Genomic DNA, 21,654 nt, shown 5'->3' with positions numbered 1-21,654 from the left:
ATGTACGAGCTCGACGACATCAGCACCGGATTCCACGACGTTCTGCTGAACAAGTACAACGTAAGTAGGCGAGACGCATATTTCCCAATAAACTGAGCGAAGCAGTTTGTGTGCGCCGTGGTGTGTTGTTACCACAAATGCCCGGTTCCGCCCGGGGGAGGGCATAGGACACGAACGGGAAAGAATGTGTCATCAAGTTCGCAACCCTCGCAACGTTGTGCGATGAAAAGTAAAAAAAAAACAAAAACACGCGAACCCGCCGCCGGCAGATGTTCCGCCGGAACACGCGTGTTCGACGCGGAACCCTCGTTTGCCATTGCTATGGCAACCCGAACCGGTCTTCCCCGGGGCATCTGTTTCGCGTTGCGCTTCCGTCGAATGGCCCCGTACTTTCGTGTTGTCTTTTTAACCCATTTTTGTTTGACTTTATTTTTTTTGGCATTTTACGCGCTACCCAATCGAAAAGAAAAAGAAACTTTACGGTAGCACGTACAATCGAGTGTGACTAACATGCTGCGGAGATCGTGGAAAGTTTTCCGACCCAAAACCGGCGGAAGAGGCCATTGGTTGGATCAACAGAGAAATCTTCCACCGCCATGTGGTGCGCCCGCCGAAGTTCAAGGCCAAAACGCCGGCCGGGATTGGTGGTGGTGTGTTAGTTGCGTGTGTGCTTTGTTTGTGGCCTAAACGCGCGCCCGTCCGGCCCTCCCTGCGCCACGTGGTTTTTCGCAGCCGGTTCGCACCGGCGCGGCTCCGCGTCCATCGCGCGCGCCTTTAATGAACATCATCAAATTCATCATTAGTGAGCTCACGACGGTGAGGAGGATCACCGCGTGATCCTTTTGCCCAAGCAGCCGGCGAGGCCGCGCGCACCCGGTTGCCAATGGCAACAGATGATGTGGTGAGTTGGGTGGGGGGGGGGGGGGGAAACGATCCAACAACACCTCGTCTCACCACTCGGGCGTTTCCTGTGTCCGTGCCCCCTCCACCCCATTGGGAAGTTTCGCGCGCAAATGCGTAGCGAAGACGGAGCGCAAAGAAAACGGATGATGATTATCGCCGGTTGTGGGCCTTTTGCGATACGCCTATCCGCCTGTCGCCAGTTCCTCCTTTCGGTAGTGGTGCAGGTTTCCTGGGTTCGCTGCGGACTTTAAATCGATCACCCACCCTCGGGGAGGCACGGGAAAGCAAGGCTCCGCTGAAGCCGCTGATCTGCTCCACGTCGGGCACATGGTCGTGGTTAAAGTCTTCCAAATCTTCTCGTTGCAAAACACACGGACAGCGAGCCCTTGGGAATGCGGCGTCCGGTGTGCGAAGGCACCGGACTCCGACTCGGCAAAGGGTGCGCACCGTGTGAGCGGAGCACACAATCGGTGTAATTGTTTTCTTCCCGCGCCACAAATTGGCGACCGTGTGGGCAAAAAGCGGAGAACGGCGCTGGGCCACAAGGACATCGGGGTCTCGTTGTGTTCGTCGGGCCTTAACAGCAGCAGTAGCAGTATCCACACGATCCCGAGTCCTATTTGGTGATCGCCTACTTCAAGGATGGATCGTTTTCAGCTCCGAGATTTTCCAAGGCCAGAACACTGTCGTGGCCGATCGTGCACTTACTTTGCACACAGTCCGCGCGAGCGCATTCCCAGGATTCAGTAGGATCGATGGCTTAAAATAGCAGTCGCAATTCCTTCCAAAATGAGCCTGACCTGTAAACAATTCTGTGCGTCAAAAAAAGACCGCCATCAAAATGTTCGACACTTGGTGTGGTTTGGTAAAGTCTTTTTATTTCTCGATGCTTTTGCTATACAAACCGTTGCTCTTAATACGAACCAATCTCAGCCTACTGAGGCCTAGCTCTGTGCGGTAACCCTTTCTGCTAGGCTCAGCATAGCCGCTGTTGATCGTCGTCTGGGTGACCCGCGACTCCGTTTATGCTGAGCTCAGTGTTTACAGCAGCTCTCTGCTTTGCGCGCTTCACTCAGAAGGCGTCGAAGGCAGTGTTTATACCAAAACACATTGTTTAATTTTTGTCTCAGAGCAGAGCTCGCGCCCATAAATGGATCCTCTGTCTCCCTCCTCCACAGATACATTATTGGGTCACTTAGCGGCGCAGAAGAATAAAGAAAGATTTTTCGAGAAAGAATTTCCGATGTTTTTTTCAACAGTAAGGGAATTTTTCAAACATCCACGAATTGACGTACAATTGCCATTCGGACGTAATTAAGGCTTTGTATGTTAGAAGACTTGTTAAATTCATCTTCTTCATTCTCTAACTGTCATCGTGGGACTTCATGGGTAACCTTCTGTCCTTTTCCGGTTTCTTCCGGACGCCAAAAGTCGACGTTTTCCAAAAACTGGGTCAGCGGTGCATATGCAGGAACCGCTGTGCAACTGTTAGGAGCCAGAGTGGAAACCCCGGGCGACGGAACCCGGCAGGAACCAACCACCACGTTATGCATAAGCAAAGTAGGCTAAGGGCAAAAAGATACAAACTCTCCCCGACGAAACCGCGCGAACGACGGATTTGGAACCGGGCGGATAGAGACAATCTTCGTTCCTCGTTTCGGTTCTTGAATGGAGTTTTTGGTCGGTTCACAGAGTGTGTAAGTACTCACTTTCCTCATCTACCACTCCGCCAGGCAGCGACAACCATAAAAAAACAGGACCGAGTGCATCCTTTTTCGAACGGAACATAAATATTTCCCGGGTCCCGGCTTACCCAACGACGACGACATTCCAACCGTCCCCGTCGTCCCCCGTTGTTTTACGTACAACCAGAATGGGTGAATGTTTTTATTTTTTAAATCCCTCCATTCCCAGTCAATGGGTCTTGTTGGTTGCCTCTCTTCTCTCGCCGGTCCCGTTTCCCGTGCTGCCGGGGTCTGTGCAGAGAAATTAGGAAATTGCTTCTCTAAGGTCAGTTCTCGACGGGTTCGGTGAACAAACGTACGGCCGTCGGGAACTTTACGGTGTCGGTCCCATCGGCAGCGGCTCTGGTGGTCTCTTCTCGATGTCCCTGGGAATCAGGGACGAAAAGAAGGGAGAAACACCACCAGAAGAGGGCCGACCAGATTTCCTCCGGCCGGCCGATCGTAAAACGGCGGCCGTGTCGGCTTCTCCGGGGTGCTGCCTTTTAAATATTCCATTCCTCATTCGCATCGCGCATATCGATTGCAAATCACACCGAAAGCATTAACAAAACCGGCGGCGGCGCCCCGTCCGTCGTGTTGGTGTGGCCCTCGGGTTGTAAAAGTAAGCCCAAATGCAAATACACTCGATCGATAGAGAGAAACGCGCACACAACAACACCACGTAGTGTAGGGTCCGAAAGGAGGTTTGGCCTGCCAAAAAACAAAAGTGTCATTTAACGTGCCTCGACGCGATCGTATTCCGTTAGTTTCGGGCGCCCGGCGCTTCAGCTGACACTTTTATGCTCTCGCTATTTGTTTATGATGTCCCGTAAGTCACCAGACACGGTTCTCGGAGGCCTTCATTTGTCGATGGCCACAATTTGTGTTTCTGAAAGGCCCACAGTAAAGTAATCGGATTTTCCGGACACCCGTCCGGTGGTCCATTTTTTTTTTTTAAAGAGGTTCCTTTTCAGTTCCTTGCCAACATGTGGCCAGCGGAGCGACCAGAACGTTTCGTCGTCCACACACAGTAACATGAGCTCATGAAACATTCAGCACACACTTGAACTTTGTGTGTTTCATGTTTTCAAGTTCACGGCCCATGCGGCGGAGTGCTCGGAACGCGCCCGTCCGCCGCCGCCGTAGCACTAGAGCGCCCCGCTGGCCCATCGCCGGCCGTGACTGTCGTTCGTTCGTTTTTACTATTTTCCGTTTACGGCCATTCTTTCTTTTGAAGCCACCGGAGTGGAATAATGTGCGGGTGGCGGTGGTCGGACCCCACACACCCCCCGGAGATGCCTAGACGTTTGTGAAGAAGCCCGCCAAAAAATAGATCTTCAGTTCCTCAGTTACTTCGTTCGCTGTTGTTCGACCCCAAGGAAGTATGGGCGCGGAAAATCTCGCGGACTTCTGAAGACACCCTGATCGTATCGTAAGATTTGAATAAATGGTCCAGGTTTTCCCTCCCATCGCATCGGTTGTTGACTGGAAGAGCAGTTTATGGCTTTTCTGATTTACATATTTTTCACAATTCACCGATTTCCACTCCAGGTTGTTGTTCCTGCGCCGACGACGTTGTATCGTTGTTGATTGAGTGTTTGTGGTAAATACAACAAACCCTCGTTCTGTGTGTGGTTGAGCGGCGTATAAAATTTCGAGGACATACGATATACGATACTTTTCTATCGCCATTTTTTGCCCTTTCAGTCGATTACTGTTCGCCCTTTCCGATCGCCCGCCATTCCGAAGACCAAGGGCGTGAAGGTTCTATTCCAAGCCTTTCGAAAGGCGGTCCGAATTTCCCCCAAAAAATAAAACCCTTCGCCTAGCGGGGCTCCCCTTTGAGTGTGTGGTCAGCGGCAAGTGTTAGTATTCTTGGGAAGGAAAAACAAAACCCCACCCGGCGTTCGGTCTGACCTGACCTCTGGTCTTTGAAAGGGCTGGTCTGGTGTTGTTTTTTGGCTTTTCGTTTGTTCACTATTTCTTGGGGCCGAATGCGCTTCTTGCCGAGCGAACGAGCGGGCGAGTTCCTCGGTGAGACGCGGTGAGAAATATGTTGCTCTTTGTTTCCGTGCTGTTGTGTCCAGCATGATGATGTTGGCGAGTGTGTTCGGTTTATGCTTCACAGAGCGCAATGCTTTTCGAACCACAACGAAACGAACAGAAGGGATAAAAAAGACCACCAAGCTTAACAACAACAAAAAACCATCGCTCCGAGAAAAGAGTAAAAGAGGCAGAAAGGGCCAAAGAGGACAGCGAGATAGACTCCGGGAACTTAAGGGGGTGGCGGATGAGAAAGACCGCCAGCCGACCACAGAAACAGAACGGAGTAATGCGAGAACCACACGGAGGCGAAGAGAATTGAGGCAAGGCAAGAACGAATGAAAGACCCACACACACAAGGGTTCGCAACAGAAACATTAAAAAGCTTAGTTGAGACCTCGGGATGGCAGAGCAGAGCGGCGGCGGAGGGCGTGTTGGCATAGGACCGGAGTCGACCGAAGAAGGGAATGCCAAGAACGAGAGAGAGGGAGATGGGATGGACGGATTTTATGCTTTCCGCCAGCAACCGGATGATGGTGGACAAGGCAGAGAGCGAGAGAGAGAGAGAGAGGGATTCGTGTGCGCCGCAGGGAGGATCGGAGCGGTACGAGGTGATCGTGCTCTAGGGGCAGTAGTGTAGAGTGGTGGTATTGTCCAGGGTCCAGCCACCGCGCCAGCCCTCTGCTCCGCCACCCGGGTCACCCCTCCGGGGTTCTCTGGGTTCGTGTGAAATATTTTCCTTCCAGCACGCGGTCACAGGGTGGTTCTTTCGCCTCGCCTTTTGCAAGATGATGACCCGACCCAACCCCGCGGCGAGAGTGGGAGCAGCCCACTGGAGCGCTGGCCCCACCCGTCTTCGTGGAACCCCAGGAGGAACCGGTTTTTCGGACGGGCTCTCCAAAGAAGATCTTCTCCCGCGTCCCACAGCTTGGCGTTGTGCTTTTCTGGTGCTGCCTTTTGGAGAAGCTTGGCCCACTTGGTCCACACTACTCCCGACGGTTTCTGACTTCGAAGGGGGCGCGCTCCCTCAGCGCATGGTGTGCTGGAGATCCCCGTAGTCCGTAGTCCCGGAAGATACGCGATCAATCTGAGGCAACTCTGATCTGTGTGCGATTGACCGAGCGATCGTGGGGACGTTCACCTAGCGACATCTATGTGTCGAAGCCCCAGTCTCGAAGTGTGGCGGCGAATCCTGTGGAAGAACTGTGGATTTTCCCAGGCTCTTTCCCAGGCTTTCTGGCTGACTGGGCCTATTGATGTTGCGGACACTACCTGGACCCCGGGTGCGCTGCACGTGTGATTATTGGCGCTTTTACTTTCCTTGGTCCCGGAGATCTCACAGAGAGGTACAAGAAGAAGAAGGCTGGTGCCAAATCATATTACGGACAGTCCAAGAATTAGGGGCTGGAACAATTGGATGGACGAATTGGGTTTGTGTCTTATCTTCACCCGCTTCACACTTTTGTTTGTGACTTTTATTGTTTTATGGCCACCAGCTTTGTTGCAAACTCATGCAAGAGGCTCCGTGCACCTTTTTGCTTTTTTCGTTATGCTTTGGTGGGATTCGAGAGGGGTTTTTTTCCGCCACGTCCTTTCTAAATGGACCATAACATTCCCATGCGCTCGTAGCCCAAGGACCAAGAATAATTCATCATAACGTAACCTTTCGTAAACCATTTATGCTTTGTTCCATTCAACACTTTTTGCAACACTTGACTGGTGGCATTAGACCGCATTTTGGCAAAATTATTCAGTTCATTTACTTTCCCTATCGAGTTTCTAACGTCACAATGGCTTAATGTCTTGCAATCGGATCAAGTTCTACGGTGATTGCACTGTCTGTGAGCTATCTTTCCGTAATGGAGCCAGCGCCTAAATCAGGGGCCATATCAAGGATTCTAAGAGCTTTTGAAGTGGTGGACTTTATGTTTCCCCATGCAAAGGACCAACCATTTCATTGATGTTTTGTGTGAACTTCTACAGCTTTTTGATCTTAAAACGATCGCAGAACTGGTCACGTCGTAGTGCTATGTAATATTCCAGACCAGGTATTGGATTGAAGTCAGACTTAACGTTTCTTTCAAGCTCCAATTTTCACTCAGCTTTTGTGAGCTTTCGTGTGTTTGTTGTTACACCATCATCCTTCCTATCAACATTTTCACCCTTTCGTTATCCTTTCGCTCACCACCGATTGTTGACTTTGGGTCGACGCTCAAAACGATCGAGGAATGTGACTTTCAGTCGGGCAAGAAATTCTGTGTGATTAATCACATTGCAATACTGGAACATAATTATGTTCAAGTTCGTGTTGATGTCCCACTGCAAGAATTTCTGGACCAAGTATATGGGACATCCACACAGGAGTTGGGTGGTCAGTTTACTCTTTGCCTCAGGCCGAAGTCGCTTCGGCTCACCGTCACAGATTCGTTGGTAGAATTTCGAAAAAGAATTCGTCCCTTTCGAGGTACCAGGCACCCAGGCGCTACTCTCGGTAGCGCCAGAGCTTTTGACTTCCAGGCTTCTCACCACCCGACCGCAATTTAGAGATGGTGTGTCTCCTTTTTAAGACTTCTCTCGATCGATCGTGGTTTTGTTTTTTACACCTGTGCGCCGGGTTGAACCAGAAAGAGCCAGGGCGAACCCCACAGAACCCCCGGCCCAGGTGTGGAGGGTTGCATATCGGTAGCGGTTGTCCCTTGCCGCCAAGGGTGTGTTTCGAACGTGCGTCGTACTCCGGAACACGTCGTTTATTTTGTTCTTCGACCCTCCTCCGACCGGACCCAGGTCCGGTCCGGGTTTTAATTTCGTTCCAAGGCCCCACCCGCCAAAGGGATGGTGGGTGTTGTGTTTGGTGTGAAATGCTAAATGCATATTCATACACCGCTTCTGACGGCGGGGACAGTGGCGGTGGTGCATCCTCCTCCGGTCCCGCTGATACAATCTTTGGACAAACAAATCGAGAGAGAAAGAGAGAGATGGAGCGAGAGTCAGCAGCAGGTGAAACCGTATGCTTTCGGAACGAATTTCATCCGCGGCGCGACCGGTAAGCGATCGCCGGGAGACCAAGCCACCGAAGCATGACAAAGAAGAGGAGGGTGGCGACGAGGCACAACCGGCCGGTCCAGCAACCACGTGCCACCACAAAAGAGGATGCAGAATTGAATTTAAAATAAGACGAAAAAAAAACAACATTAAATTATCCACGTGCCGCGGCCAGCAGCATAACCCAACAACAACAGACGGCCGCTCCGTATTCTAACACATGCACACAACAGGAACAGGGAACAGATAGACCGGGCCCGCGCGCGAAAGAGGGACAAATTTAGAATCGAACGGAAACGGGTGCATCGAATATCCTTTCGGTTTGTTCGGCCGCTCGGAGGACACTCCTGGGCGCCTGGTGCTTCCCGGAAGTGGAAATACTTCCACCGGAAGTTGCCGGTACGCCCGGCTACTACAGACCGGACAGAGAGAGAGAGAGAGGGTGGACACATGTTTGTGATTGGTTTCGTCGGTGTCCTTACCGTTCTTTTCGACATTTCGGAACACAACAATCCGGCCCGGCCTGGCTCGTCCAGAATGGAACACGTTGCTTCTGGCGCGCACGGCATTTATCGATCGATGAAGAGAGACCGAGACAGAGTGGGGCCAGTGCCCCGTTTCCGGGTCGCTCCGTTTCGCTCTCGCGGGGTTGGATTTTGCGCGGTTTGACTGACTGGAAGTTTTGTTGCGGCTCAAAGGTTCTCTCTCCAACCGGCCAGCCACCGGGTGGTTTGTGATGGTGGAAATATAGTATTTTGAATGGAAATTTATCGCATCGCGAGTTGGAAAAATTTGATTAAAAATGCAAAATGCGCACAAAAATGTTGTTCAAGATGGTGGCGCGCGTTCCGAAGATGCGAACTTTTTAAGGCAAAGTAATGGGAGCCCATAGAGCCAGCGGATTAAATGTGTGTTGATTTTAAAGCGGATGATGATGAGGTGGCACCGGGGGGCGACGGAGCATTCTCGGTCAAGTCTGCGCATGGACCATCGCCACCACCACCACCGTTGGGTGTGTGTGTGTTGTGTAGGTCCTATTGCCGCCCTCCACGGAGTGGTGCGCGCCTGGCACCGGGCCGGAAAATCAGCGCGCCAAAGGAACGTGCCGCCGGCCCGGTTTTTTCTGTTTGTTGTTGGCCTCCTCCCTCAGGAAAGGGCCGCTCCCCAAATCGCCCGGTGAAATCGAAAGTGTTCATCCTTGGCCCACGTCCTACGGCGCAGACTGGTGAGTGAGGAACCCAGCCCGGCAGGGGGCCAACATCGACGATGACTAATGTATCTTCCTACCGGTTCCCCCGGGCCAAAGCATGGCGAAAGGGAAGGGTAAGCGACCGGGCGGTCGGATCATGCGCAGATCCGTTCGCCGGTGGTCGGCTTTTGCCGGGCAAAATTGACTGCCATCTCACACACACGCCCGCGGACGTAGTGGAACTCGGAGAAGGAAGCGGTGAGACCCCCTTCTTCCCGCTGTCCAATACCCACAAACAAGCGCACCGATAAATCCGTTTATCTGGCAGTTCTTGGTTTGGGAGACACCACAACCACCAACGGAGCACCGAAAGGACGAAGGACACCCGGCCAAGGGCACACCAAGAAGCCGCGCCGATTTCGCGCGTTTTTTGTGCATGTGGAGGAGGCGCATGGTGTCGGAGCGCGTGGCTCGATGGGGCAGATTAGACATCCAGCGGGGGTTTGTTGGATTCATTTGTCACGGAGAAGACTCGGAGGGCTGACGGGGGCAGGCAGATTGTTTTGGCCTAAAGTAATTGGACACTTGAAAATTGCATTCCCCGTGCGCCGGGTAATGCGATTAGCAGGGGAGACGAGCTCCTGAAATCGAGCAGGAGACAGATTTCGGCCTTTAAGGTGTGTTCCGGCCTCTCGTGCTGGGAAAGAACTCTCAAAACTGTTCTCGAAACTCCTTTTTCTCGACAATCCCCCCCGGAGCTCACCATGATTAATGGTTTTCCGGAAAATTTCCCACCAAAAAGACAATCGGCTCTCCACGGGCGGGAACGGTCCTGGTGGTGTTCGTTCCGGTTTGCCCTCTGTTGGCTTTCCCGCCCTTTTGTCTTGGTAAACCCAAGTTTTCCCACAAGAGATACGCACGAGAGATCCGCAAGCGAGGGGGGCCAACCAGGCGTGTGATGATCGACGGGAGTTCGCTCCCTTTCCCGAGTTTCCTTTTGAACACACACAGACCCCAGAGGCACACATAAAAACAGGGCGCGCCTACACCCTCCAGAAAGTGTATCGATCCCTCACTCGATCGCCTCGGAATCGTCAATTCGAACCCGAACCAACATAAGCATAACACCGACGAGCCGAAGCGATCACGACGCGCCTGCATTTGTTTAGTCCGGCAGATGGTGTGTTCATGCGTCGTCGACTACGTCGTCGCACGTGCCCGGCCCGAGGCAAGTGCACGGCAAAAGGATCGCCGCCCAACGGAAGAGGAAGAAGAAGCACACATCTGCCGGCCAGACCAACATTCAATATTTAGCAGCATGTATCGATCGGGGCGGCGGTTGTTTTGTTTTTTTAGTTTTCCAACCATATGCGCGACCAACTCGCGAAGAACTCGCCTTTCGCGTGGAGTGAAGTTTCGGTTGCACAGAAACACTCAGCAAAAGGCTTCCTTTTGTGGCCATCGGAAAAAGGCATCGGAGTGTAGACAACCAACACCCGCCGGGGGGAGGTTAGTTTAATGGGAAGCTAAATTATTATTAGATTTCCCTCGGATTGGCCTCGCTCTCTCGTGGTACTCACGGGGCGGTGTTGTGTATTCTAATTTGAACTCTCAGTCCCGGCATCTCCTCCTTCGGTTTTGAGGGTTCCGGACGTGGCAGATCGAATTATTAATATCGATCGCCGCGATTTTGTTGGTAACACAAATACTGCGATGAGCGGCCACCGTAAGAGCGGGTTCTTCTTGAGATGTGACACTCCCGCGAGAAGGGGATCCCGTGTCCCGTTAGCGCGCCAATCGGGGGGTGTGTGCGTGTGTTCCCGCCGCCGCGGGTGTAATGACCGCTCAGAGTGTTTGGCGCGCTTTTCGTGCAAATCGCGCTCTCGGCTCCTCAAAACATCCCTATTTGGCCTCGCCACACCAAGACACACGACGGAAGCGGAGCCGGTTTGTTGTGTTGTGGAACTGAAGCCGTCGATGAGATATGCAAACAACAAACCAACCCAACAAGAAGAGATTTGAGTCAGCAGTCGCCGCCGCCGCCCAGTTTGTTTCTTGATTGGCCCACGACGATAATCAACCGAAGAGAGCAGAACACCTCCCCGCGCGCGTCCCAAACTTCATCCTGACACTGACGTTGCCGCAGGACCTTGCGGATGACGACGACGACGAGACTCTCTTTCATCACCATCATCACATGCCGGAGAGCTTACCTCGTGGTGTGTTGGGCATAAATAATTTTGGCGCGAAACTGTTTGCGCGAGAAAGCACACGATTCCCCGATGCTGTGCGCGAGTGAAAGCCGCCCCCCGCCGATAGGGAAGGAAAAGAAGGTCGTTGGTGTGTGGCCGGCCCACCTTCTCCCCAAATTGATACCGCGGGACTGGTTGCGTAAACACGGAGCAGCATATTTTTGGGTTCATGTTTCCATTTTTAACGCGATCCATGGTTTTTTTTTGGCACCGCCTGAGCAACTTTCAGCATCCAATCTGCCGTAGTAGTGTCCAGTTGACAATCGCCAGTCGTACCACTTAATGATGGCCGTCTCGCTCTCTCTTTCTCTCTCTCTCGACTGGGGATGACGTAAGATTGGCGCGAAACTTTTGGCGCGAAAATATTTCGCGCCCAAAGACAGGTTCGTTCGCGCGCTCGATCTTGTGATCGCACACTACAACCTCTACGGGACCAAGTCTCCCGTCTGGCTTTGTGATTGTCAACAGGATGGCAGCAGATTGATTTCAACTCGATTCGATTAGATGACCATCGGGTGATAAGGGAATCAACCAGACACCATCCCGTTCCAAATGTTATGGCTTCAAGTTTCCCGCCAAATTGACCGTTTTGTTTATGTTTTTGGTTGGACCTACAATCCCCAGATACAAAGTCCGGTCCACTGAATTGCGGCGCTAGTTAGGTCCCAAGGACTTCATTTTTTCATATGGCGACGAATGTTGATGAGCATTTGTTTACATCGCTCGAAGTACGAGGGCTGTTCGAAAAGTAGTAAAATATTTGAATTTCCGCGGGCTACGGTATGTTCGATTCTAGATTTTGTTTTTGCTTCGACGTGGTTTGGCCCAACGACTTATTTTTTGTCTATTCCGAAAAATGGATCACAAAGAATCTGTATCAAATTTTGTGTAAAACGAAAAGAAATTAAGGAGCTCGGACGCAATCAAAATGTTGACTGTGGTTTATGGTTAAGCTACAGGGTGGCCCAATTCGCACTCTTTTTTCCATTTTTGGTTACAAAATAAGAACGGCTTAGTATTTTTCATTGCCTGAACTTTTATTTGAAAGGTTCATTCAAAAAACTATTTATGCAAAACAATTTTGGTCAAATGTCCACCCAAGTCAGATGGCTGACTTGGCAGAAGCTCATTCAGTCGACATATTTTTGGGTACATTTTCAATTGTATCTGGACCTATCTCGGCAATAGGAAGACCAAAGGTTACTGGTTTGTACGCATAACATTTATCTTTCAGCGCTAACCCAAAAATAATAGTCCAAAGTCCGCCATACAAAAATCCACACCGAACAGTACTTTTTAGAACACCCAACTTTAGTCCAGAGACCTAAGCCTCTCATCCAAGGAAGCTGGGCAGCATCAATTCTAAACCCGATCAAAAGTTTCGCGCCCAATCTGGAATCGCTTTGTTTTGGTGCACGTTGTTGTGGGCGCTGCACACGTTTGTTTATGTTGCATTCTGTTCCGAGTGGGGTCGGGAGGGGGCGCTTCCCGATGTCAACACACACGAACGCGTCACACTCTCGCGCGCAACGCGTCCGATGAGCAAGAAAATAGATGTTTTTGGAGGAAGCAGAAAAAAACCGCGCCGTTCCTCTATTATTGATGTTGTCTGCTGGTGGTGGAGCCCTCCCCGCGGTGGGGTCACCGGCAGCCGGCAATGCGAGAGAGTGTGAGGCACACACGTACATTTGCCGGGTGGGGGACCGGGGGGCCTTATCGCGCCCAAGGTGCTCCGTTCTCAGCAGCGGCAGCGATGCAACGCAACATGATGCTCTCTCGCCCCGGTGTCGGGGCCGGGCGGCTCATAGAACGCTAAAAAGAGCGCACCAGTGTTCAGTGCGAGCGAGGACCGCTTTTGGCGAGACTGTACTTTCTCGAACGCCGCTTCTCCTGCTGCCGAGCCGCCGATGGTGTGTGTGCGTGCGTGTGTGTGTTGAACACACAACGAAGGAACCGGGAATGGGATAAGCGACGATGAACAACCCCTTTTGGGTGGGCACCGTGGGGTGCCGGGGTGCGGGGTACCGTGAGTTGCCAGCCGGCCGGCCGGTCTTTTTTCGAGTGCCCGCGCCCGTTTCCTTTTCCTACCCTTCGCTGAGCAACCGTCCCGTTCCCGCAGCAGCTGCCGCCTTCGTCGTTCGCTTTCGCTCTACGGTTGCCGGAGGGGTGCGCGCTCGCAAGAGGGTGAAAAATGATCCACACGAACACAACAATGCACACAACGCGGCGGCGAGGGTTTCGATTTTCGACCATCTCTGTCTGGCGCTCGCTCTCTCTCTGTCACGCTCTGTGCGTAAGAACATTTGCCGGCCGGGGGTTTGTGCGCCTGATGATGTGTGTTGTGCCTGCTGCTCCTCTCTTTTGAACAGAACTGTACTTTTCCGACGAGAACACTCTTCTTTTTAAGCAACATCATGCGGCGCGAGGGGTGCAAGTTGTGAGAACCAACTTTTATGCTGCGCAGGGTTGCATCGAAGCCTTGCCGCTGGCGAACCTCCGGCTGCTGTGTGTGCCATGCAATTTTGTTGCGTATGACGAGCGAGAAAGGATCCATGTGGTCCGGATGTGGTTTTGAAAAGAACCATTTGCATGCTCCTTGATGCCCTGGATTTTGTTTTTCAAAATTCCGTAACAATCAGAATCACGCAAAAGGACCTCATATCATTGAACTAATTAGCGATTCCATAAAGCTTTAACGTATGCAGTTTCGACTAACGACGGAACATTCTGTCCCATTTTTCCTTTTGGCAGATGGGAACGGCGCCGATTTCGGACCTGTACATTACCGATTCGATGCAGGACATGCTCGACATCGACATCAAGTCGGAGGTGGCGACGGTGGTTGGCGGAGTGAACGAGTTCTCGCTGCTGCTCAACCACGACCTGATGCCGCAGCTGGACCTGGATTCCAACTCCGTCGACGGTGGGGACAACTTCCTCAGCAGCGCGCTAACGGCGACGGCCAGCGATCTGTACGCGGACGTTGGGAACTGCGCCAACCCGAACTGCGTCATGCCGCTGGCGTCGTCCTCCGTTTCGCTGTCGACCACCAGCAGCAACACCCTGTCCACGTCGTCCTCGATGAGTGCGCTGGTGGCGGCCCAGTCGCTGCTAAAGTCCCCGAAGCAAACGCACTCGCTGAACCTCAACATGCTCGCCCATGGCACGGAGCGCGATCCGACACTGCCCAGCCCGAAGGAGCGCAAAAGCCACCTAACGTTCTCGCCCAGCACGATCAAGGTGCCGCTGATGCACGACGCCCGGAAGCTATCGAATCTGCCGCAAATCACACGAGTAACCGGCGGCACCGCCACGACAAAGGTACCGTACACGGCGCCCGCGACTCCGGCCGACAGCGTCCGTAAGGATCTGAGCACACAGATGACGCTCAAGGAGGAGCGGATTATCGTTCGCACCGGGTTGGCGATCAAGACGGAGCACCACCAGGAGCCGAAGGTCCACGGGGAAGCGAAGAAGGTGTCCACCGGTTCCACCGGCACCGGCCTGGGGCTCGGGAAAGGCAATACCATCAAGCTGGCGGCCGGTATCGGGGGACTCACGTTCGGCAACAGTGCAGTGCAGTTCAAGAATCTGAAGAGCGTCCAAAAGATCACCAGCATCAGCTCGCTGAAGCGCTCCGGCAGCCCCCAGCCGGGTTCCGCGAGCCCGAAGCTGTACAACCAAAGCCTAATCCTCCACCAGGGCGGTAAACCGTCGCCCGGTTCGGTTGCCAGCAGCGGAATGCTATCACCCCGCTCACCGACGACGACGGCGCGGCAAAGCCACAAGCAGAAGCTGGCCTCGTTCATCGGCAAGGGGGAAAGCGAATTTCCGAAACCGGCCTACTCGTACTCCTGCCTAATCGCGATGGCCCTCAAGAACTCCCGGTCCGGCTCGCTACCCGTGTCCGAGATCTACAGCTTCATGTGCCAGCACTTTCCGTACTTCAAGACGGCACCGAACGGCTGGAAGAACTCGGTGCGCCACAATCTGTCGCTGAACAAGTGTTTCGAGAAAATCGAGAAACCCGCCAAGAATGGGGGCGTCCGGAAGGGCTGCCTGTGGGCAATGAACCCGATCAAAATCTCCAAGATGGACGAGGAGGTGCAGAAGTGGTCCCGCAAAGACCCGCTCGCCATCCGCAAGGCGATGGTGCATCCGGAGCATCTGGAGGCGCTCGAGCGGGGCGAGATGAAGCACGGTTCGAACAGCGACGACGATCTCGATCCGGAGGAGGACCTGGAGAGTGACGGTGGACCGATGTCCGATGTCGACGCTGAGGAGGTGGACGAGGACGTCGGCGGTGACCCGGAGGACGCCGAGGACGAGGAAGAGGAGGAGGAAGATGAAGTGGTGGAGCTCGAGCAGCCGGACCACGACATCATCGACGTCGATGCGGAAAGCTTCATCATTAACACGCCGGAATCGCTGATCGATGGCGATGATGAGACGGGTGAACCGCTAGATTTCGATATCGAGGTAAGATTGCGCGGGTTTTGGTGGCCAAGACCAAGTGCCAAGCTGACTGATCCGTTCACACTTTCAGGTGCCCGATTTCTACGAAAACATCAACGTCGACTCGAAGGACGGCTCACTGGCGATGGAGCTGACCCAACAGGACCTGCTGACGTTGGCAGATGAGGACGAATCGTTGTACATTAACCAATCGCACCTACAGCAGCAGCAAACACAGCAACCACAGCTGGTGCACAGGTTGCCGCAGCAACAGCAAATCGTGCGTCAGGCGCAAATCGTCACGCAACATCGACAGCAACCGCCTGCCAAGCGAGCACGGCTCGACGTCAGCTACTCGCATGCTTCTCCCGCTCACAAAACTACCCTGGTCAGCAGTGGTGGAAACGGCGGCACCGGGGGATTGGTGAACATTTTGGCGACCCGTCAACCGACGATGGCCACAACGGCTACGTTGCACAGTGCCACCAGTAAAACCATAACGATCGCGAATGGAGCCAACGTTGGAGCGCTCAACTTCCAGCAACACTTTCAGCAAATGCAACTCACAACACAGCAACAGCAGCAGTTACTACGGCAACAGCAAATAAACGGCAGCCGCAGGAAGATGCCCGTGGTCTCGCGGTTGGTTCAGTAGCTTTTTTCAGCTGTGCCGCCGACCTCTCTCGACACAATGGCCAGTTGAGTGCGAGATAGCTGGCGGAAAAACGTTTCAGAGCTGTGTTTGATGCAATTTTTAGACACTTACTTTTGGAATTTTCCATTACATATTCGCTGTGTGGTACGCATTTTCTATCTTCTCCATGTTATGTCTATCGTTTTCTTATGTTAAAATTCCATTCCATTTGGCGCGCAGATTTTTATAAACTGTTGGGAAATTGGAGCCATGGGCAACGGCGATAGAACTCATGTCAATTCGTGAAATTGGTTCCAACGAACCACACCGTTCGGAGGGGTTATACCAAATTCATCCCTACCTGATTACTTTAAGATCGCTTCTCTTGCGGGACATTTGTAGTGCTCGAACGGATGTTTTGTTTTGTGGAGTTTCTCGAGACAATCGTAGTATGGAGACATGCCAACATGGTACTCCAACCGTGTGTTACACTGCCACCGATTTCGTTGTGCGAAGCGCAGCGGAAGAACCAGTTGGATGGCCACAAAATTATACAACTTTCGATTCGGCTCGAGCAGACGTTCCTGCTTGCGCAAAGCGATCTTGTTGGGAGCAATTCTTCAAAGTCAGCGAAGAATTGTATACCTCCGAGACACACTCATACTGTAAATATGTAATCTTTATAAAGTAAGCGCTCGGTAAGGTTAACCGGAGCAGATAACCGTAGAAGCATGTGAACAAAAACAATGAACGCGACTCAAGGTGAAACATCAACCTAATTTTACAAAAACATTCACACTATAACAGTTAACAGAAACTAAATTATCTAACAACAATAGCTTTGATATGCTTTAGTGGGGTGGATTTTCGACCGGAGAGAAAGCTACATTTGCGTTGGACAAGATGTTGCGTTCGCTGTCAGGGAACGCCACCGCTTTGCCAACCCATTTTTTTTCTAAACCACCCTTCCTCGGGGCGCACGAAAACAGTTTTCCGTCTCTCACTACAGCAGAAACAAAAAAGGAAAAAAACACAGAACAGACCACACTTACCTGATAACAATTTGCGTACAATCGTGTTTCACAAACACGTTTCAATTTGTTGTTATTGTTTACGAAAGCTAAACTGAAAGCGAATATAGTACCTTTTTTACATTTCACGAGATAATATTCCTCACAAACGAAAAAAAAACAAAACAAATCAATGCCAGTGCAGTATTCGTCGTGTTTGTATAGAGATGCGGCAAGAGGAAATTTGAAGACAGAGGAACTGTTGGTCGGAAGGGCCACCGGAAATTGCTGTTGTTTTAGGATCACGATCCTTCCCGTCCATTTCATATACCAAGCTGAGACGACCGTACTTAGACGAAATGGAGTGCGAATGATCGTATCACAGCAAAGTCCCGGTGAACCTGATATTCGATGTAAGTCAGATACAGAGAGCCCAGGGGATCTCTTGAGAGGAGAAAAGTAAATTGTTATTAACTTAAGCAAATAATGATCCGTCAGTACAAAGTCGTGTGAGCGAGCAGCAGCTAACACAACGACACCCAGCGACAGCACTTAAATTGTTTCAAAGGACTCTTAAAACACCCAATGAAACGTTTCGTTTCGTTGAGTGTTTCCAAAAGTTCTTTACAATGGATATTTTATACTTTATTTTCTATCTCGTTTTGAGCTTTATATTATTTTAATTCAACCCTTCAGAACCCACGTGAAGTTTTGTTTGGCATATTATTTCCATCTGAAAGTGTTTTCTTTTCGAAAAGTACAACAATTACTTTGTTGCGATACGTTTAGGCTAAGTTCGTTGTGTAATGTACAGTGTACACAGCGAACAACCGACATGCCCCGGAAACCGCCGATAAGATGATAGTCTCTGGAGATAAACGATCAAAGCAGATCGCTAACCATCCCAACTACGAGAATACGAAAACGGTAGCTTTCGAATGAAACATCTTAAGGCATATGTTCTGCAAATAACAATCGAGATACGCACGTATTTATTGATAAGAATTCGGCTGCCCTAGCAGACGGGTATGAAACTACGCGTGTACGAACTATAGCCGCGAATGTGTCCGTAAGAACGATGTGTGATGTTAATGGGGGGAATGTACAGACTCTGGATACCACACTCGGCCGAGGCGTGAAGCGTAAAACTAGAAAACACATGAACTATAATGTACAATATACATACTATAAGTAAGGTAGAGAGAGAAGCTGGATGGATTTGCTTTCGAGGCAAATTTTAAATTTTTGTATCAAAAATAATGCAGTTGAGATATAAAAAAAAAACATAAAAGAACAAAACATTGAGAGAACAAAAAAAGAATAAAAAATACTATGAAAAGGAATAAAGACTGTGGTGTTATTTCTCTTGAATGTCACATGAATATCCATATTTAGATCTATCAATTATCACACAAAATAAGTGCCATCGCGAAGTGGCTTGCGATGTTCATTATCGAAGGAATATCTCAAACTTTTATAATTTAATTTCAGGTTCAAATTCTTCCCAACTTTCTTAGCATATTCAATAATGTCTTTTTTAACTCCAAATCCAGCAACAAGTATGCAGCAAACAAAACTTATGGTAAAAGCAAATCTTGTTTTGATAGCCGATTTTCTGTATCCGTTTTGAATTTAAAATTAGCAACAGGGTGATTCACAACAGTCAAATGAAATCTTTCACACTGCTTCAACAGCGCGAAATATTTCATCTGACTTGAGAAATCCGCGAAGGTTGGCCAAAGTCCACTTCTGGCTTCCGGCTTGCGGCAATAATAAATGCCAATCGATCGAATTAATTGTTTATTTCACATTAAACTTAATGTTTTAGCCCGTCCCGCAGGGTGGCTAAAATGATGCCCCCTCATAACAGAACGTCGCCTCACGCAACACGCTTATCGGCGGGATAGGTCATCGCCAAATCGCCCTGTAAGGTTGCTTCTTATCGGTGGCCGTCGGTTAGGCATTTGGGTTTCCACAAATCGTTCAGCCGGCCCCGTTCACGGTTCGTCGTAGTATCTTCGCTTCATGGCTCGATACTTCCGCAAACTGTAAAGCGCTTCAATTTCCTTCACGACATACTCTCCCAAGTCGATGGCCTTCTGTATTTTTGCCGGATCGTTTTCGGTGCTCTGCCGTTTGAAGGCGTTGTAGCAGCGCTGCCGAAACTTCTCTGGTCCCCCAGGATACTCGCGCCCCATGTACTGCAACTTTGAGAGGAATTAACACATTCAACCGACCACGGAAAAGAGCCCACACATTTCGAGCCGTTACCCGTTTGTAAAGATCCAAAACACGTCTCCGATGGTCCGCCATCGGGTGGGAAGAGAGATTTGCGCAAACCGCGGACACAAAACGTAAACAAACCGAGCACTTTCTCTCCGTCCAAAGACTGATTCACTGCTGTCAAATGGCCACTACGCGAATCCGCCGCCGCTCAGCTGATTACGACGGCCAGCATGGGTGGGTTAGCGCGAGGGGCGGCTTGTTGTTCAACTGTGTGCGGAAAGCAAAACATCTGATACATGGGCGGCCCCGCGAGAGGCCAACTGTAACCAACGTACACAACAGTTGGTTTGTTAACTCACGACACGACGCTACGCAGTGAGCGTTTTATCGTAGCTTGGCGACGCTTAGATGGAACTGTGAGTAATTTATCGTGCCAAAGGCGTGACATTCGATATTATTACTGCTAATCACCCGTAATCACAGCCCTACCGAAGGACCCACATCCTACTGTCGTTTCTGCTTGGGCAAAGACGATCTGCGGAGCCTTTTTGCGGGCGACAAAACGGCCAATGGTAGATCCGCCGTCGACGTGGACGCACTGGTGGAAAAGATCTACGAATGCACTAACATCAAGGTACGGCGAAAAAAACAACAATTCAAGTACAACTGGCAAACTGATTGGTGACAACGCAGTTCACCTTGGGGCGACGTGCAGTCGTGCCGTTTTGTTTTCGTTGCCTTTTTAATTCTGGCTTATTTTTAGCTCTGTCCCTCCGCGGACTGTCCCTGTGCCATCTGTCGCCGCTGCTTGCAGGCGGTGGAAGAGTTTTACCATTTCCGAACCCGCAGCAAGCAGGTACATGATCTCATCAAAGTAACAGCCGAGGTAACCACTAGCAACGATGGCACGCCAAAGCGCCAATCACAGGCGGCTGCACTCTGTGTGCGGCCCGACGAGAAGACGTCGAAGGTAAACACCAAGATCCTTCACCGTTGCCGATACTGTCCAAAGTCCTTTCGCGGACAGGACGCCCTTACGGAGCACTGCAAGCGGGCCCATGTTTCTGGTCGGCCCCATCACTGCCCCAACTGTATGGCGCAGTTTCAGCATGCGCCCTCGTTGGCACGACACGTGCGGAATCGAAGCTGTTACGGGTTTAACCGGTATCGGTGCCGGGTGTGCAGCGAAAGCTTTACCGATCGGCTCGGCTGGGCCGACCATATACAGGTGCACGCGAAGGACTTTCCGCACCAATGTCCCGACTGTTGGTCACAGTTTAAGCACAAAGCCACTTTGCGCCGTCATGCCAACACCGTTCATCTGCTGGTTAAATCCTGACCGGTGCCACTGCTAGTACCTTTGAACCAAAAACCCTTGCCTTCGATTGCGTGGTTAACTTATTAAGAAAGTATTTTAGAAAGAAATTTTAAATTTAAATTAGGAAATTTTTATTTAGGAAAGAGTTAACGGTTAAAACTGAGCGAAGAAGCGATATAAAGTAAAACACAGTCGAACCTTTTATGGAAATAGAATTTTAAAACAAATGTCCAATAAGAATAGTAATGAAAACTTAGTAATGAATACGTTTCCCTTCTTAATCCGAACCTCTTGGCTGGATGGCCGGATGAGGAAACAAAAGACTATTTTATTGTTGGCTTCGTCAGTTCCGATAGGTTTCATACAAAACTTCATAAAAACACCGTACGACTTTGGTCAATATTTTTTCACATATTCGTTTTATTAATTTCACTCATATATTATCGAAAGTATCAACTCCAGTTTCGGCGATTCGTTCTCATGTATATAGTGTGTGTTTTGCATGTTATTCGATGAGTTACATCGATGTTCGTTTCCGTAAAACCAATCGAATCGGATCGTGAACCGCTCGAAAGAAAGTAAGCCCGTAAGTAGCTAAAACATCGCTATGAAACCCGATCGTTTCGGTTCAGTTTGCGCCAGCCATTCTATCACTCCTTCCCGTGAACGTTAATGATTAAAAATATGCTTCCTCTCGACCTCCTCGACAATCCGTTACCTTACGTTACCACCGCATTTACACACATGCACTTCTTTACAATCTTTGTGACTCTTGGTAATGGAACCAGTTATGCCCACTAACCTCCTTCTTTCAATCAATTGCACAGTTCCAGACCGAACAGAAGAATGTAAATAAAT

General features: G+C 50.7%; 3 protein-coding genes across 4 annotated transcripts; 2 read left to right on the top strand and 1 right to left on the bottom strand.

Moving 5' to 3' along the window:
- LOC128270237 (uncharacterized) lies at positions 1-16,263 on the top strand. Its single transcript, XM_053007639.1, has 3 exons — positions 1-60; positions 13,905-15,632; positions 15,700-16,263. Exons 1-3 carry the CDS (start codon positions 1-3, stop codon positions 16,261-16,263), a joined length of 2,352 nt encoding a protein of 783 aa, XP_052863599.1.
- A 2,350-nt stretch (positions 16,264-18,613) lies between these two features.
- Positions 18,614-20,069, bottom strand: LOC128274460 (LYR motif-containing protein 5A). Of its 2 annotated transcripts, XM_053012673.1 has the most exons (3): positions 19,814-20,069; positions 19,524-19,745; positions 18,614-19,459 (listed from the first exon to the last, which is right to left on the bottom strand). In XM_053012673.1, the coding sequence occupies exons 2-3, from the start codon at positions 19,563-19,565 to the stop codon at positions 19,250-19,252; spliced, it is 252 nt and encodes an 83-aa protein (XP_052868633.1). In that variant the 5' UTR covers positions 19,566-19,745; positions 19,814-20,069; the 3' UTR covers positions 18,614-19,249. The 2 variants fall into 2 exon arrangements, with proteins under 2 accessions (XP_052868633.1, XP_052868632.1); XM_053012672.1 differs by having other exon boundaries at positions 19,524-20,069.
- Positions 19,799-21,022, top strand: LOC128274459 (zinc finger protein 77-like). The gene is made up of 3 exons (XM_053012671.1): positions 19,799-19,894; positions 19,962-20,112; positions 20,242-21,022. Exons 1-3 carry the CDS (start codon positions 19,887-19,889, stop codon positions 20,815-20,817), a joined length of 735 nt encoding a protein of 244 aa, XP_052868631.1. The 5' UTR covers positions 19,799-19,886; the 3' UTR covers positions 20,818-21,022.
- Positions 21,023-21,654: the final 632 nt, after the last annotated feature.

The sequence above is a fragment of the Anopheles cruzii genome, chromosome 3 (genome assembly GCF_943734635.1).
Source record: "Anopheles cruzii chromosome 3, idAnoCruzAS_RS32_06, whole genome shotgun sequence".
Taxonomy (NCBI): Eukaryota; Metazoa; Arthropoda; class Insecta; order Diptera; family Culicidae; genus Anopheles; species Anopheles cruzii.
The sequence above is the reverse complement of the archived record's forward strand: the minus strand, read 5'-3'. Positions and strand labels throughout refer to the sequence as shown.

What these genes read in the sequence shown, in the direction of transcription:
- LOC128274459 (XM_053012671.1), top strand. An exon ending in ACGAATGCACTAACATCAAG is followed by an intron (nt 20,113 to 20,241) that starts GTACGGCGAAAA and finishes GCTTATTTTTAG; the next exon opens with CTCTGTCCCTCCGCGGACTG.
- LOC128274460 (XM_053012672.1), bottom strand. Translation starts at nt 19,565, where the DNA reads ATGGCGGACCATCGGAGACGTGTTTTGGATCTTTACAAACGG. An exon ending in TTTTGGATCTTTACAAACGG is followed by an intron (nt 19,460 to 19,523) that starts GTAACGGCTCGA and finishes TTCCTCTCAAAG; the next exon opens with TTGCAGTACATGGGGCGCGA.
- LOC128270237 (XM_053007639.1), top strand. Translation starts at nt 1, where the DNA reads ATGTACGAGCTCGACGACATCAGCACCGGATTCCACGACGTTCTGCTG. An exon ending in TTCTGCTGAACAAGTACAAC is followed by an intron (nt 61 to 13,904) that starts GTAAGTAGGCGA and finishes TCCTTTTGGCAG; the next exon opens with ATGGGAACGGCGCCGATTTC. An exon ending in CGCTAGATTTCGATATCGAG is followed by an intron (nt 15,633 to 15,699) that starts GTAAGATTGCGC and finishes TCACACTTTCAG; the next exon opens with GTGCCCGATTTCTACGAAAA.